The 18,958-nt window shown below is 37.9% G+C and overlaps 1 protein-coding gene across 1 annotated transcript; it reads left to right on the top strand.

Moving 5' to 3' along the window:
- The first annotated feature begins 4,329 nt into the window (after positions 1-4,329).
- Positions 4,330-5,162, top strand: LOC149198048 (uncharacterized). Its single transcript, XM_089404048.1, has one exon. The coding sequence runs from the start codon at positions 4,524-4,526 to the stop codon at positions 5,043-5,045; it is 522 nt and encodes a 173-aa protein (XP_089260174.1). The 5' UTR covers positions 4,330-4,523; the 3' UTR covers positions 5,046-5,162.
- Positions 5,163-18,958: the final 13,796 nt, after the last annotated feature.

Genomic DNA, 18,958 nt, shown 5'->3' on the forward strand with positions numbered 1-18,958 from the left:
AGTGGACCGTTATAATGTGATGACAGTGCTGGGCAAGTTTACAATCACTTAACACTGAATAGAAGTCTACACTCACAATTAGAAACACCTCCTGCTCGCTTCTAATGTACGAGGCACTAGTAGTAAGGAACTCTATACTTAGCATGTTATTGATTGAATTAGAATGAATAAGAACTTTACATTGCTGGAAACTAGAAATACAATAAAGAACATAGTTATGATTTTTATCAATCACCTAGGGGAGGGTCGCCAATACATGTGCGCCCTCCCCGCCACGTCATAATACCACGCGTCAACCCACATGGCTCCGGTACGACACCTGTCCACCGTGGAGTATGCCCAACTTATAGAGAGCATGTGTTTTTATATGTGTCAGTAAAAATGATGGAAGTATCTAAATTAATCAAATCAGTTGATGAACAACTATGAGAATCATATTGTTCCATCTTGTTACATCAACTTTCCAAAAGATAGAGAAATTTGGGTGCACAGTAACCTAATCAGCTATATGACGAATTGTGGCTTAGTCATTAATTCTTTTCTAAGCACCTATTCACCTTTTTCATTTTCCTTCATGAGTAGATCAATTGTTTGACAATTACAATAATTTATAAATCTACAAAATATAAACCAGCGTAGACCCATCTTAAGATGGGATCTTTTAAGCATCAAGAGAATCATGTCTCTGTTTCTTTAGATCCCTTTTTACACTTATGAGTTCTGGAGTTAATATTGATCTATAACAGTGTATTACGGTACAGAAAAATTATGAATTGCCTCTAATACATGTAAGAAGGAAATTCCAAAGCAGTAGGTATACAAAAATCCCACAAAATTGCTTCAGAGCTCAAAATCTACAGCATGTTAAGCTTTCCTGTAATTTAAACTTCCCTGCACAAAACTAGGCATTGCAAAAATAAGAGAGATTCAAAGGAAATCAGTGTACCGAAAGGAAATCCAGGGTAACTGCAATTATGGGTCTTGTCATCAACGCTGGAGATAAATAATGTTTAAAATTTGAATGAACCTTAGGAAAGATCAACAATCAGGCAGAAGCACATGCCATTCTTAAAGGGATTGAATTGGCTCTTGATAAGAGTGTTCACAGTATCTAATGCATGGCAACTAAGCAACAATAATTATGTTTTTTGGAATAGAGATTATACCGACTCCATAAATTTAAAATTTCAGTAGGTCATGTGCTATATACGGGTCAAGGAGGGTTTTGATTCAATATTCTTTTCAAATATTACAAGAAATTTACATTCAGAGGTACACAATCTAGACAATTCAACAGCTACAATGGACACCAGCACCCTACAAATATATCACTATTATCAACACATTCTCCTCTCCCGATAGCTCTGCACTCCTTATATCCCTGTTCCCCAAGCAACTAGGAAGAAAAGTTTCAAAAGTGCATAGAAATCTGTTTGCAGAATCAAATATTCCAACTTAGCACAATTCCTACACATCCCTTGGAAGTACAAAGGTTGTCTCCAACACAAATGGCAGACCACCAAAGAAATGGACTCTCCTATAATTGTGATGAAAAATATGCTCCAGGTCATAGGTGTAAAAAACAGAAATTGTTCCAAATTGATATGCCCACTCAAGACCTGACCGAAGACATAACTACTGAGAGACACTGGAGTTACAGGTTGAAAACACCAACACTCCGACTCAAGCAGATATCGAACCTATTTCTTCATGAAGAACGGTCAATCTCTCTGCATGCATTATCGGGCATTTCAACTCTAACAAAACCCTGACAAGGAAACTCTAACAAAACCCTGACAAAACTCTAACAAAACCCTGACAAGGATTTAATCCTATAAAGTTTGCTAGTAAAAGCTGAGCGATATTAAAAGGAAATAAAAGAGTAGAAGCTTTGTTCATAAAACAGTAAACCCTACCCATTTCTGGACTATATAAACTCATCAGCTGTAAAAACAAAATAACCTTCAAATAGAGATGCACCGTCACAAGTGAAAACGATCTCAAAAACTTAGCACTATGCAAGGTTTTACAGCATAAGGAAATCATAATATTCTACAATGAGTAAATCAAGAATAGTAGCGTTCAAACAGTATCCAGAGAAGTCAATTTAAATAATAGAGAATGCAACTTGTGTGTAAAATTCGGAATAAGACTTTCATAGAAGGAAACAAGCTAACAGTTATGACTTCAAGAAACCATAAATAAATTAACAGTATAACTGTGATTAAGGTCGTAAAATGTCCACGGCTTCCATACAAATGTCCACGGCTTCCATACAACACTGTAGCCCAAGTCAATTTAAATAATAGAGAATGCAACTTGTGTGTAAAATTCGGAATAAGACTTTCATAGAAGGAAACAAGATAACAGTTATGACTTCAAGAAACCATAAATAAATTAACAGTATAACTGTGATTAAGGTCGTAAAATGTCCACGGCTTCCATACAACACTGTAGCCCAAGTCAATTTAAATAATAGAGAATGCAACTTGTGTGTAAAATTCGGAATAAGACTTTCATAGAAGGAAACAAGATAACAGTTATGACTTCAAGAAACCATAAATAAATTAACAGTATAACTGTGATTAAGGTCATAAAATGTCCACGGCTTCCATACAACACTGTAGCCCAGAGAGCAACCTGAGTAGCAAGTCTGCGAAGAAGCTTCATAAGGGTTTAGTGAGGCTTTAGAAGAGCCTTCCCCCGAGCAGTCGAATATAAAACAAACAATAGCACGAAGCAGAGCACTCAGAACTCAAGCAGAGCACTCAGAACTCTATGAAAGAAAAGAGAAACCCTCATATGCCAAATGAAAAAGATAAAATAGCAGGGACAATAAAAATGCAGCGTTTTTATCTATAAAGCAAACACAGTAACAAGGCAATTGAGAGCAGCTACAGAGAGTTTCGAAAGTTGGTCTGGGCTCATTTCCGCGATGTTCCATTTTCCCTTTGTCTTTCTGCTCGGGGCCGGCTATGCAAGTCAGGGGAGAGCAGCTACAGAGCGTTTTGAGGGCTAAAACAGGCTAAAACAGCCAAAACAGACAGAATGCCATAGAATGCCTAAAACCCTAAACCCTAAAACAGCAAAAATGCCATAGAATGCCTAAAACCCTAAACCCTCAGAAAATTGCTCAAAATACTGCCATAAAATGCCATAGAAAGTTCACAAAATATCCTGTTAGAGATGCTTGTGTTGAAAAACACAGAGTAAAGCTGGTAGGATTAAAAATCCTACCGGTTACAGGCCATGGATGGTCGCCGACCTCCCCCACCTTCCCCACAGCTCGCCAGACCTTCTCCACACCTGCAACGTCCTTTTCCACACCTGCAACACCTGCAACAGGAAGAAAAAAGCCATTAGAAGCCATTAGAGATCACAAAAACAACAAAAACAGCAGAGCTAAACCCTAAAAATGCTATGTTACCTCAAGCTCAGTAGAATGGCGACCGACTCCTCCCAAACAACAAAATCGCCGAATAAGACCACCACCAGAGAAATGCTAAACAACCGGCATTCCATGTTAAACAACTTGCATTCCAAAACGACCAAGAAATCCAGGCGGAAAAGCACAAGAAAAGCAGAACCGCTGTCCCAGCCAGAAACCCAGAAACTCCATCAAACCTTCGCACCAGCACACGAATAAACGACTCTGTGCGCAACAATACAAACCCTGTCAACCGAACACAGCATTCCCCCAACACACGTTCTAACCACCATGCGCGCAGGTTACAGGGCCGTCCCGCGCCATCTTCGGCGGGGGGCTTCGCCCAACTACCGGCCCCGAGCAGAAAGACAAAGGGAAAATGGAACATCGTCGAAATGAGCCCAGACCAATCATGTAAATGGCGCGAAGTTCGTGTTTTAATGTTCGAGGTGATAGCCCACACGGCCAGCTCCACGGTGGACAGGTGTCGTACCGGAGCCATGTGGGTTGACGCGTGGTATTACGACGTGGCGGGGAGGGCGCACATGTATTGGCGACCCTCCCCTATACAGCCCTAACTCTATAATAAACCTATGGTCTATTAAATATTGGCACTCTAAGAAATTGAGTACAGCCCGTGCAGCTGTACTCTAAGAAATTGGCCGCGTGGACTGTCGCCCTCACATTACAACGATTATCATTTCAGTTTAACATAGCTGTCGATCACCTGTCTTCTGCGTTCCCCAAAGTCGATTCACTTTTTCAACAGAACACAATTTCGCCACAACTTACCGCATCTGTTGAGAGGCGGGAGCATTGAATCTTGTACAGCGGCATCTTACGCGTAAAAAACGCGTGAGAGTTTGATCGGGGAAGGTTCCATTTACGATTCTCACTCTCATTCTTTCAGTGTTTATTTATTAGCTTCTGCAGCAACTCCACCCCCGCACCTTTCAATCTCATTCCCAACTCCTTGTATTTATTCGTTGTTCTACATATCTTCTGAATCCACCATTGCTGTGAATCTTGGGAGAAGAAATAGATCAGCTATCGAAATATTGTGCCAACGGATCAGATTAAATCAGAGACACTGAATATGAAGAGTAGAATGCGGTTTTCCAGTGTGGCCAGATTGGTGATTGTGATGAGAAAGGGTTTTGCAGCGAAACAATTGCACAAAATGATGCTGAGAATCCATGATCTGCAGAGGGCACTCTTCAGAAGATTGGAAACCACAAGAGTGGCTTACGATCGCGTGCTGTTAAATTATGATGATCATTGCGAGTTCTCTTGCAGCAGCAGTCCAGTGAAGGGTGATGAGAAGAGATCATGGGATGATCATTTCCATTTTCTTCTCTGCAGAGCTCTGCCCTGCGTTTGCCCCACTGCCCATGCTGACCAAAATGGGAGCCACAAAGTTATGAGTATTGATGATCATCAACAACAATTACAATGTTGTTGTGTTGATGAGACGCCCAAGGCCCCCATGGATGATCTCTGCTCTCCTCGAGTAGATAGACAAGCAGAGGAGTTTATTACAGCGTTTTACAGACAGATGCGGCTACAGCGCCAAGATTCTTATCTGCAATACCAGGAAATGTTAGCCAGAGCCACCTAGCTCACCTTTTTTAGCACGTTATTGATGCAAGGCCAAATAAAACCCTACCATTTTTGTTAGAGGTTTAGAGATCTCAGAGCTATAGAATCCTGCGAGAAGCCCTTATTAATTAAAGGTTACCTCCAGTTTTCTTCATAATAATCTCCTTGAGAATTTTATCATCCAATTTCATTGTAATTTCAGTTTTGTCGATTCGGCTTTATGTGATTGGAAGATTTTTAAAATGTTTGTCTATAAACGAGAATGGAAATTAGGTGTAAATGATCTGGTTTGTATGTAAAGTTTAATCTTATTAGATTTTTAGTTTAAATTAATTTTATGAAAGAGATTAGAAATAGATACCAATGATATAATTACACAATTTTTGAATACAGTTTTATATTAACAATGACACTATTCAATATCTTCTTGTTGTTGGACAAATAATTTTTACAATAATTCTTCCATCTAATATTAATACTAATCCAAAGCTAAACAAAAAAATAAATAAATAAACCATTAGCTTAATTAGCTTGGAATGGAATCAGACTGAATTCAAAATTGTTAGGATGGTCTGTAATCCTGACTTTGTATCATATAAACTTTGACTATGCACTCTTAACCTAATTTAAATTTGCAATTTCAACGCCCTATTGCATCTTAGTGATTTTTTTGGTAAAATATTCGTTGTAGTTTAATATTTTTTCCCTATGATGATTTTGGGAATTAGTGAATTTTATGGGCAAATATTTGGTGCAATATTTTTTCTCCTATATTTTGTATTTTTTATTTAAGATTAGAAATAAATAAATTTAATTCTCAAAAATATTTAATAACTCAAAAATATAAATATAAAAAGGGGAAAAGAAAAGAAAATAAAAAAAACACCTTAAAAATAAAAACATGCAACTGCGTTACCATAAATTCTTAAATTTTTACCTCTTTAAAAGATCAAAATGAGATACAATTTCATCGGAAAATTTGTACCATCTACTTTAAAAAAATACGCGCCGAACAGACAGGAAAAATAAATATCCCTCCTCCCACGGCGATGAAGTTTCATTGGCAGTTGGTTAACCTTTTTCGTAATCGAAATGACTTTATGTTGCTTTTTAGTTCGGCGCACGCTGTGGAAGCTTGTTACTTCTTGACTTTTTTCGATTATATTTGAATTAAAAGTTTTGTGAATAAAAAAGTAACATGAAGGTAAAATTTAATTAATAGAGAAAATAGATTTTCTGCTGCGATTTGATGATACAATTTTGGTTAATTATTATTTAAAATTTAAAACATAAAATGTAAATATAAATTTGTCTTATAAAAATGTTCAGGGAAAAGAATTTATCTATGAATTTGTAAAATAAAAATATATATATTTTATTGAAATATATAATTTTTTTAATGTAATTTAAAATTTAAAATTATTAATATGTTGTAATTTTACTTTAAAAAAATAGAAATTCAGGTATGTTTTTGTGAAAATTTAGCAGAATTCTTTTAAAATATTGTCAAGGTTTAGGATTGGATTTTTGCGTTTCTAAGGGGTTCTTGATAATATTGAATATATTTTGGCCATCAAAAAAATGATTTAAAGACTCCTACAGTGGAATTTCTTGAAGAGTTTTTTTAGTCAAATTTCAATAAATTTTTTGTTGAGGCAAAATTGTGACTTCTTAGACAACTTCTTTATTAATATAAATAAACTTTGTTCATTTAAAACTAAAATTTGCTTATCATAAAAAAAAATTAGTATTGCAAATCATTTTTAAATATTGCAACCAAATGAAGATCTAGAGGAGGACAGGGGAATGAAGGAGGTTTTGATTCATACAAGAAAAAACCTTGAGGTGAAGGACAAACATAACAAATTAAATGTTGATGAAAAGACAATGCTGGAGTTTTTCTAGGTATGGATCAAAGTGGATGTTAAGGACATCCCCTCCAATCAATTGGTTCACTTCCGCAACCTGTTTGGCAAGAGGTGCATGCGATTGACGAAGCTGGAGGGTGACTCGAAAACAAACCTAGCTTATAGAGAAAGAGGGCATCAAATCCCTCACCCTCGGATCAACCACTACTGGAAAAAGGTAAGAAAGGCAAGAAAACGCCGAAAGAAGCATTGAGGGAAGCAGGGGAGTTCTTGTTGAACTCAGGTCAAATGAGCTAGCTCATAGAGTATTTCCCTAGAACCCTTCAACTTACCCAATGAAAATAATCTCGTGGAATATTTGGGGCTTGAATTGCCAGCCCAAGCTCCGATACCTAAAAAAATAAGTGTCATAAGGAGAAACTGGAAATAATCATGTTGCAAGAAACTAAAGTGTCAGTAGATTGACTAGAAGGCATAGTTTGAAAAATCTGGAAAGGAAGTGAAGTAATAGCAATAGATGCCCGAGGCATTGCGAGCGATCTTGTTGTTGAATGGGACCCAACTATGTTGTTGTTCTGGGATTGGGTAGCTTCAACCCTGTTAGGATATTTCGACACATAGGAAATAGTTAAGTACAACTTGGTCTAGTATAGAGTTAGGTAAAGTGTGTTTCTTTACCTTGTACATTTTGTAACTTACAATCCGACGGTCACGATATGTAGTGATCCGACGGTTCATTCTCTCCTCGGTATTACCGACACTTGATCCGTGGCTTGATACCCGATTGGTCCATGATTTCTATTTAAAGCGCATGGAGGGTCATTTGTAGGGTAATCCGTGCATGAGAGAAGCATATGTAAATTTTCATTCTTTTATTAATAAATTGCCTGAAGTGGCCGCGTTGGCTCAGGCCGTGGACTGTTTCCCTCTTTGAGGGTTTTAACCACGTCAAAAATACTGGTGTATTGATCTGCGATCTGGTTGTGAGCGGTGTCCTTTGGTGTTCTGTCTGAGGAACTTACCCTGTAAATTCCTACATGGTATCAGAGCTATTTGAGGGCCGCGTCCATTGGTGATCCAAATTTGAAGCCAGTAAAATTGCATCCGACTGCCGTTTCCTAGATCTACTGTTTCTGACTGCTTTCGGGCCGAGAGGACTGCTCTGTTGTGTTGGGAGCATCTGTTCCAGTGAGGAACCCCTTTCGTTTCACGCGAAAAGGTTTCCGGTAGCCCTAGCTGTGTCATTTTTAAGATCTGGAGGTATATAGTGTTTATTTGCAGTTTACAGTTATTTTCTCTCTGTTTATTTCGGTTTCGGTTTATTTAGCCTTTTTTATTACTGGATCTATACCTTTCATTTCTGCGTATGCTCTTTGCCCTGCGACTCTGTGCGATCTGGGCAAATCAGAAACAGAAAGGAAGGATTTTTCTCATGCGTATGCTCTTTTCCCTGCGCCTTAGTGTGATCTTGGAAAATCAGAAACTTTGAGAAAAACATTTAGTTTCCGGCTAAAGCTAACTTTGAGCCACAAGGTTCATTTTTGAAAATATTTAGTTTTTCGGCTAAAGCTAACTTCGATCCGTAAGGTTCATTTTCTTTGCATGTCCGTGTTGGGTTTTGTGTTTTTGGTTTTGTAGGGAAAAAGAGCTTTCTCAAAGCAAGCATGCAACCCAAAGCACCCCCCCCCTCTCTCTCTCTCTCTCAAATTTTTTGTATAGCTCAATTGGTTCAAAGCTATTTTAAGAGAGTAGAGGTCTTGGGTTCAAGTCTCCATTTTGTGGGGGTGGACTTTTTCATTTCCGCACATTCCCGCACTTTGTAGGCAACTTCATCAACTTTTTTTCAAAAAGCCATAACTTCTTCATCCGGAAGCCGTTTTCAGAGCCGTTTTTTTTAAACCGGCCTAATTTTTCGAGATCTATCCATTGGAACACTTAGTTTCAGTATCTTTAGCTTTAGTTTCTGTTGAAATGGAAAGTCAATACCAAGTTACTTTTGAGAGCACCAACTACTTCCAATGGTTGTCCTACATTGAGGATTTACTTAGAAGTAAAGGTCTCTACAGAATAGCCTCAGGCCAAGAAAAGAAACCGAAGGATGAAGATAAGGCTGCTAAATGGGAAAATAGGCAAGATCAAGCACGTGGATTGATAGGGATGTCTATTTCTCCAGATCTTAGATTCCATATTGCAGAACTTGATACTCCTGATGAAGCAATGAAACAAATCAATAAAGTTTTTGGGATTAAAAATGAACTTAGAGCCCATCAACTTGAAAATGAGTTGCTTACATTGGACCCTAATAATTTTTCTTGCATTGAAGATTTCTTTTCCAAGTTCAAGACCCTTAGATATCTCTTGGAAGGTGTTAAAGTTAAGAAAGAAGATAGTAACCTTATCTATTCCATTCTTACTAAGTTGGGACCAGCCTACTCTGTGTTTGTTTCCACCTTCCATTCTACAAGAGAAGCCTTCATTTATCAAGGAACAGACTACAAGTCCCCTTCCTTTGACTCTTTTTGTGATTCTTTAATAAGAGAACAAGAAAAACTATTACACCTTGGTCTTCTTAATCTTGGAAACTCTTCCAAGAAAGCATTAGCCGCCCAACAGCAACCAAATTCAAAGAATCCTAAGAAGTCATATCCTAAAAAGAATGGTCCTAAACCAAACAAGGGTCCTAAGCAATCTCAGCCTCAAAATGAAAAATCATTTCAACAAAATGATAAGACAAATAAAAACAAATGGAAGAAGACTGATAGACATTGCAACTTTTGTAATCGAGATGGCCACTTAGAATCCAAATGCTTTAAGAAGATGGAAGCCTTGGAAGCAGCGATGAAGAAACATAACATCCATTTGGAGCAATCTTCAACTTCAACTTCATCTTCAGGAATGGCACTTTCTGCATGTGATTGTCAAGCATCTCGGTATGGCTATGCACTAAATGTATCTTCTTCTTCTCATTCTCATGAGTGGCTCATTGATTCTGGAGCTTCTTATCACATGGCAAAAAACAAAGCCATGTTTTCTTCTTTAAATGATTGTAACACCAAAAATATATATGTTGGTGATGATAGATCTCTTAGTGTTGTAGGGACTGGAACTGTTCATCTAGACAATGGTCAGTTTAATGATGTATTATGTGTTCCAACCTTATCCTACAACCTTCTATCTGTATATCAGATAACTCATTCAGGTGAAGATAAAATCATTGAATTTTCACCTCATGATGTTATAATCAAGGACCTAAGAGATCCTAAAAAGATTTTAGCTACTGGCATTGCTGATGATTCTACAAGGTTGTATAAGTTTCACAACTTTGGGTCATCAAATATTCCCTCAGTATTTGTTGCTCATAACGATGAAGTGAGCAAACTTTGGCATGAGCGATTTTGTCACTTAAACTATCGCTCCCTTCAGCGTCTATGTAAAGAAAATATGGTGACAGGTCTTCCTATGGTATCTTGCAGAGATGGTTTTTGTTCCGGATGTGTACTTGGAAAACATCATCGGGACAGTTTTGAAAAACTTGCCTCTTGGCACGCCTCAGCCCCTTTACAGCTTGTGCATAGTGATTTATGTGGTCCACTTCCAGTTGTGTCATTCTCTGGCTGCAAGTATTTCTTAACTTTCATTGATGATTTCTCCAGACGCACTTGGGTATACTTCTTAAAACTCAAGAGTGAAGTATTTAACACATTTTTGGCCTTCAAGGCCTTTGTTGAAAAACAATCTGGACATCAAATTCTTAAGCTAAGATCTGATAATGGTGGAGAATATGTTAAAAACACATTCATCAACTTTTGCATTGAGAATGGAATTCAAATGCAACATACTGTTCCATATACTCTACAACAAAATGGTGTAGTTGAAAGGAAGAATCGCACCTTAAAGGAAATGGCTAATTGTATGCTACAATCTAAAGGACTTGGTCTTAGTTTTTGGGCAGAAGCAATTAACTGTGCAAATTACATAATAAATCGCACTCCTACTAAGGCTTTAAAGAATATCACTCCAGAAGAAGCATGGAGCTCAATCAAACTAGATGTAAGTCACTTTCGTGTTTTTGGAAGTGAAGCGTGGGCCCATATTCCAGATGAAAAGCATAAAGCTTTAGAACCTAAGAGTGAAAAATGTACTTTTGTTGGATATTCTGAAGATGTCAAAGGCTATAGACTTATTCCATTTAAGTCCAAAAATGTTATCATTAGAAGAGATGTAAAATTTGATGAAAATATATCGGCCTGCGAGCCTAGTCCGGCGGATGTGCCACCTCTCCCTATCTCTTCTACTTTTGAAAAAATTTCTTCTTCAGATGATGAAAGTGAGGATGACAATCCTCCCCCACCATCTCAGGATCCTCCTTCAGCTCCTCAGCTTCCAAAATGGGTTCGTGCTACTCGAGATGCAACAGGTGATCTTGCCGGTGATCCTACAGATCAGCGACGTACACGTTCTCAGTTAGAGAGAGCCTCTTCTTTACTGGCTCAAGCTCCAGTAAATTATGATCCTGACACCTTTGCAGAAGCTTCAGGCCATCCAGATTGGGAAGCAGCTATGAATGAAGAATATAATTCATTATTGGCAAATGATACATGGGATCTTGTTCCTCTACCAAAGGGACGAAAACTTGTTAGATGCAAATGGGTTTACAGAACCAAGTATGGACCAGATGGGAAAGTTGATAAACATAAAGCTCGTCTTGTTGCTAAAGGTTTTTCACAGGTTGAAGGCATTGACTACACTGAAACCTTCTCTCCTATTGCCAAAATGAACTCTATCCGCCTTGTTCTTTCCCTTGCTGCCTCGTTCAAATGGGAAGTCCATCAGATGGATGTTAAATCTGCCTTCTTGCATGGGGACTTGCATGAAGAAATCTACATGGAACAACCTATTGGCTTTATACAAACAGACTCCAGCCTTGTATGTCGGCTTAAGAAATCCCTTTATGGCTCAAACAAGCTCCTCGAGCTTGGTATGCCAAAATGGATAACTTTCTTTTAGATTCTGGCTTTTCTAGGTGTCATTCTGACAATACTGTCTACACCAAGAAAGTGGGCAAGTCTCTTATCATTCTTGTTCTTTATGTTGATGATCTTATCCTGACTGGTAGTGTTCCCAACCTTATCAACCATGTGAAGTCTAGCCTTAAAAGGAAGTTTAAAATGACAGACTTAGGACACTTACATTATTTTCTCGGTCTTCAAGTCTTGCAATCCAAGGAAGGTATTTCCCTTTCTCAATCCAAGTATGCCTGTGATATTCTACGCCACTTTCACATGGAAGACTGTAAGCCAGCCCCTTCTCCCTTTCAGTCTAGAGTCAAACTTTCAGTCACTTGTACTTCTCCTGAAGTTGATGCTACCTTATACCGTCAACTTGTAGGAAAACTTTTGTATCTAACCCATACTCGTCCTAACCTTTCCTTTTCTGTTGGCCTTGTTTCTCGGTTCATGCAAAACCCCCGTGAAAGTCATTGGAAAGTAGCTAAAAGAATACTTCGTTATGTTCGAGGTACAATTCAGTTTGGGATTCATTACAGTGCCGAAGCATCTCCTCTATTGGTTGGTTTCACTTATTCCGATTGGGCTGGTGACCCTGATGATCGGAAGTCTACTGCCGGTTATGTGTTCACTCTTGGTTCAGGACCTATTACATGGGCTTGCAAGAAACAAGGTGCCATTTCTCTTTCATCAGCAGAAGCAGAGTATCGTGGTGCCATAGAAGCTAGTAAGGAAGCCTTGTGGCTTCGTCAGATCCTGTCAGAGTTTGGCTTTCAGCAACAGCATCCGACTACACTTTGGTGTGATAATCAAAGTGCCATTCAACTATGCAAAGATCCAGTCCAACATCAGCGCAGAAAACACATTGAACTGCACATGCACTTCATCGGAAAGCTTATTCACGACCATGTTCTTGAAGTGCAATATTGTTCAACAGATGATCAAGTTGCAGACATCTTCACAAAGGCTCTCACAGAGGCGAAGTTCACTAAACTTCGATTTATGGTTGGAGTTCAGGAAGTTGTCACTAAGGGGGGATAGGCTCTAGTGCCTCCTTCCTTCTCCTATTGTGTCATATTTGTAAATCCTTCAATCCTATCCCAAGTTGTTCTTAAGGGGGGATGTTAGGATATTTCGACACATAGGAAATAGTTAAGTACAACTTGGTCTAGTATAGAGTTAGGTAAAGTGTGTTTCTTTACCTTGTACATTTTGTAACTTACAATCCGACGGTCACGATATGTAGTGATCCGACGGTTCATTCTCTCCTCGGTATTACCGACACTTGATCCGTGGCTTGACACCCGATTGGTCCATGATTTCTATTTAAAGCGCATGGAGGGTCATTTGTAGGGTAATCCGTGCATGAGAGAAGCATATGTAAATTTTCATTCTTTTATTAATAAATTGCCTAAAGTGGCCGCGTTGGCTCAGGCCGTGGACTGTTTCCCTCTTTGAGGGTTTTAACCACGTCAAAAATATTGGTGTATTGATCTGCGATCTGGTTGTGAGCGGTGTCCTTTGGTGTTCTGTCTGAGGAACTTACCCTGTAAATTCCTACAAACCCATAGTCTGATTGGTAGATTTAGGTATATTGGGGTAGAGGAATGAACCAGTTTGACAGTAGTATATGGCCCTCATACCCCCAATTAGAAGGAAATTGTTTTGAACGAGTTACGCAGTACCAAGGACTAACTACAAGACCAATGTTGGATAGTGGGAGGTGATTTTAATATGATTCATAGCTTAGAGGAGAAATGTGGGGGTATTTGAAGACTAGATCCAATATCAAATCAACTCGATGAACTCATTCAGGACCTGAGATTAGTCAACATGGAGGCCAAGAACAATATCCACACTTGGAACAATCGCCGAGGCGTGGCACTCACAAGTAGCTAGCCGATTAGATTGCTTTCTTATTTCAGAGGAAGTCCTTATGAGAGATTCATTTGTTGAAGCCATGATCATTCCTAGCTTAGGATCTGATGACTGGCCTCCCCGTTTGGAGCTGGATCTAAAGTCAGGCCCTAAGAATCGGCCATTCAAACCTTTTGAGAGTTTTTGGCTTCGCATCCCTTCCTTTGTTGAGTGAATGGAAAAATGGTGGTGAAGACTAATTCAAAAAATTTGGAGGAAATTAAAAGAATTGAAAATGCGTATAAAAACTTGGAATAAACTGGAATTTGGAGACATCTTTTTGGAAAAAAATAAGTTGGAAGAGAAAACGGAAGTAATCTAGAGTGAAACATTATAGAGGGCCCTCAACTGAACTAGCAGAAGAAGAAGTTAAATCTTGCATGAGCTGGAAGAATGACATAAGCAGAGGGAGATACTTTGGAGGAAAAAAACTTGCATCTTGAAGGAGGGAGAAATAAATACTAAATTATTCCATAGGTCTATGATAAATCATCCATAGAACAATCATATCTTCTTTATGACCTCCAGCTCTAGAGATCACCTTGTAAACCACCAAGATATGGAGCATAAACTTATTGGGTATTTCTCCAACCTATTAGCTGAGGGAGATCAGATCACGTTAATGTTATTGATAGTGTAGTTGATAACATTCCAAAGATAATCACAGTTGAACATAACAAAGCCCTAATACGAGAAGTCACGATGGAGGAGGTTGTTTCCTTGGTGGAGGAATCTAGGAGATCATAATAGATTTGGTTGAGATTAAATGCCACTTTCATAACCTTGATCCCAAAATTGAATGTAGCATGCGATCCAAGTGGGTTTCGGCCCATCACATTGTGTAAAGTGGTATATAATATTATATCATCAGTGATTGTGAGATGATTAAAATTATTTTCTTTTAGTTGTGAAATTTTGCATTCTTTTCTTTCTGTTGTTCTAGACCAATCCACTAGGTCTAGGGAAGGTATTCTTATCTGCAATCGTAAATTCTGCATAACATTATTGATCCTGTAGTTGATAACATTCCAAAGCTAATCACAGTTGAAAAGAATGAAGCCCTAATGAGAGAATTCAAGATAGACGAGGTAGAAGCAAGTATTAAAGAAATGTTGAATAGTAAATCCCCAGGCCCGAATGGGTTTCGACCCATCACATTGTGTAATGTGGTATATCCCCATAAATAAATGTTGAATAGTAAATGCCCAGGCCCGGATGGGTTTTAGCCCATCACGTTGTGTAACGTGGAGGAAAAAATATTGCATCTAATAGTTGAAGGAGGGAGAAAGAAGCAATTATTAAAGAAATGCCAAATAGTAAATCCCCAGGCCCCAATGGGTTTCGAAAAAGTGGGTTTCGGCCCATCATGTTGTGTAATGTAGTATATAAGATTATATCAGCAGTGATTCTGAGATGACTAAAATTCTTTGCTTTCTTTGTGAAACTCTATATTCTTTGCTTTATGTTGTTCTAGACTAGTTCACTGGGTCTAAGGAAGATACTTTTGTCTGCAACCGTAAATTCCGCATAACATTATTGATTGTGTATTTGATAACATTCCAAAGCTAATCACAATTGAACAGAGAAAATTCCTAACGCAGGAAATCATGATGGAGGAGGTAGAATAAATTATTAAAGAAATGCCGAATAATAAATCCCTAGGCTCGGATGGGTTCGCCTCTGAATTCTTCAAGGCCTACTAACATTTCCTAGGAGAGGAAGTTGTTTCCCTGGTGTAGGGATATAGGAGATTATAATAGATCTGCTCTAGATTAAATGCCACTTTCATAACCTTGATCCCAAAATTGAATGCATCATGTGATCCAAGTGGGTTTCGGCCCATCACGTTGTGTATTGTAGTATATAAGATTATATCATCAATGATTGTGAGACGTCTAAAACCCCTCCTCCACCAGATTGTCTACCCGGAGTAGTCTAGTTTTGTGGAGGGATGAAAAATATTGCATAGGATAGTAGCAGCTCATGAAATCATTCATACCCTGAAATCTAGTAAGAAGACAAGTATGTTAGTGAAATAGGGAGACCCAATATCTCATTTCTTGTTCGTCTTAGCAGCATAGTAGATTGGTAGATTGATCCAATTAGTAGCTCTTCAATGTCATTTAAAGGGAATCAAAATCCATCCTTTTGATGCTTCCATGACACATCAACAATTTGTGGATAACAACATGCTTTTCAGTGAACCAACTGTCCAAGGGACTCTGGCCCTATTATCAATCCTAGAAGATTTCCAAGATAGTTTAGGTATGTTGATAAATATTGATAAATCTAGTCTTCTCTTTTTCAATATGCCAAGAGCAGTTCAGCAGTTCCTGGCTCACATAATGGGGTTCTCTATTGACATTATACCAACCAAGTACCTCAGTGTCCCTCTAGTGGTCAATCCTCTAAGGATATCAGTGTGGAAAGAGATCTGTAGTAAACTCTCCAAGTGTCTGTCCAATTGGACATTCAGAACATTGAATCTTCTTAGATGTGCTATCTTGCTTAAGGCCGTCCTTTAGGCGATCCCTATTTACTAGCTCTTTGTGCTTCTAGCTCCAAAAAGCACTTACAAGGATATCATGACTATCTTTAGAAAATTCCTTTAGGAAGGGACAAATCAAAACAAGAAATGGGCTCTGGTAGCATGGGAAACTTTGCCTCCCAAAAAAGTTTGGTGGATGAGGAAGAGGCAGGGAGGAAAGAATAAGGTCCTCTAAGTCCTCACCTAGTTCCTCTCTTTGGAATCTAGCCAGAAAAAACAATTATCTTATCAAAGATCACATTTTTTGGGAAATCTATGGAGGTTAGACAACCTAGTTTTGGGAAGAGCCGTGGCAACAAATTCAAAAATTGGAATAAGTCAGATATTTATAATTTGTAAAATCCTTTACAAAAAGCCAAAATGCAAGGACGGTTGGCCCAAGGATAATTTTAGGGGCGAATGTTCGCCCTTTGGCGAAATTAAGGGGTTTTAAATTTTTAGTGGGTGAATATTTTGTATCATAGTACATTTTTACAAATCACCTCAAATAGCCCACCTTATTTTAAGGGAGAGGGTAAAAAAGGTAAATTTAGCCCTTGAAATTAGGACTTACAACCTTCCATTCGCCCATTTTCAAGAATAGGTTTTATCTAAGTGAATTCATTCGCCCATTTTCAAGAATAGGTTTTATTTAAGTGAATCCTATGGGCCAAATACCATATTTATAAAAGAGGTATGGTAAATTAATAAAAATATAAATAAATGAGAGGTATGGTAAATAAATAAAACTTTTTTTATATTTACTCCATAAGTCACCTTATATACATGTAAGGGTGTAAACAAATAAAAATATAAGTAAAGTGGAGGTATGGTAAATAAATAAAACGTCTTTTTATACTTACTCAAAAGGTATGGTAAATAAATAAAAATATAAATAAACTAGACGTATCATAAATAAATAAAACCTTTTTTTATATTTAGTCCATAACCCTCGTTCTATTTATGAAGGCTCAAGAAAGAGGTTTTATTTAAGTGAATCCTATGGGCCAAATACCATATTTGTAAAAGAGGTATGGTAAACAAATAAAACATTTTTTTATATTTACTCCATAAGTCACCTTATATTTACGAACACTCAAAAAATGGGTTATATTTAGGTGAAACCTATGGCCAAAATACTATGGGACAAATACCATGGACTAGATTGTTATTAATACCATGCAAAAAACCATTATTAACCCTAATATTAGAATTAATAAAAATAAAAATGGCACATGGTATTGACCCATGGTATTCACCAAAATGGCACATGGTATTGACCCATGGTATTCACCTGGAATGTAGCCTATTTAAATGGGGGAATTAAACCAGCATGTAGCCTATGCTAAGATTCACTAGGACTTTACAAAGTTTTATTATTTAGTGAAAGACTCGGCAAGATCTTACAAGATTTTATAATTGAGTAAAATATTCGCCATGCTTGGTGAGAGATTCGCCAAAAAATTATATATACATATTATATTATTGATAAAACCGCCTTTCATTTTTCCTATATACCATGGAGATTCGCCCATTTATTATATTTATAAATTTAGGGGGGGTTCTTAAAATTTTCCCTGACGGTTGCTAACTATTGGAAGGAGCCCAATCCTCAAGATGACTGGTGTGAGTGGAAATCTGAGACATATTAGCAAGGAAATGGAGGTCAGAACAATTGGACGTTTTTTAGTCAAATCCTCTGAGATCCCCAAATCCATATCTAAGAAGAAGTTGATATACTAATGTGGGATTATTGATCGAAAGGTATATTTTCCATTTGTGAAGCCTATGCTTTATCATCCAGACATAGAAACCAACTATAGGAGCCCATATGGTGGAATATTTGGTGGTCCAATTGTTGGGAAAGGGTCCCCTTGGGGTCAATTTTGGATTAAACACCCAAGTTTTGGGGCAGAAGGCCCGAATTTTGTGTAAAGAAATGTAAAGTCTCCGCATTTTGTGGCCACGAAGCACGAAGATGTTTAAAGGAAAAAGGGTTTTCTGCCCTTAGTCTAGATAAGTTGTGTCAGTTTTGGAGATCTACCCATGGTTCGTAGACCATGGGATTGTATAAAAATGGAAGTCCTAGAAGATCTAAGTAAGAAGCTTTTTAGAGTCAAGAAAGGAGTCATGAGTCATTAATAGGTTGGTGCAAGCTAAGAGCAAGAGTTTTAGTGTAGGAAGAGGCTCTGCATCTAAGTGTGCAAAGGCCTAGGGTAGAAGTCCGCAGCTGAGTGTGCGGACCCCTGCAGCTGTGTGCGTAGGGCAAATAGAGTATGTACTGGGAACCTGAATATAAATAAAGAGAAGTATTCTGAAATTACTATGTTTTTGTCTTTGATTATTGCATCTGATTATGAAATGTTAAGTTTTGAGTTTACATTATAATGCTAATTTGATGCGCGAATGTATCTGTCTCTATCTATTATTTGAATGCAATTAATAGTATATGTTTACGCAAGGATAATCTTGATTGCATGATAAAGTTGGCTAAACACTAAGATAATTAGGTAAATGAGACAGTAACATAGGTACAGAGGCACATAAGTGCTTGAATCATTGTTTAGGGTTGTGCGAAGGACAGTCGGGTACCTTCGCGGAGGTTCTAAAAGAC

This window comes from Pinus tabuliformis, chromosome 2_2 (assembly GCF_031772625.1).
Source record: "Pinus tabuliformis cultivar Carrire ecotype Pingquan chromosome 2_2, CPIR1, whole genome shotgun sequence".
In the NCBI taxonomy this organism is placed as follows: Eukaryota; Viridiplantae; Streptophyta; class Pinopsida; order Pinales; family Pinaceae; genus Pinus; species Pinus tabuliformis.

Coding starts and splice junctions, on each gene's coding strand:
- LOC149198048 (XM_089404048.1), top strand. CDS start 4,524: ATGAAGAGTAGAATGCGGTTTTCCAGTGTGGCCAGATTGGTGATTGTG.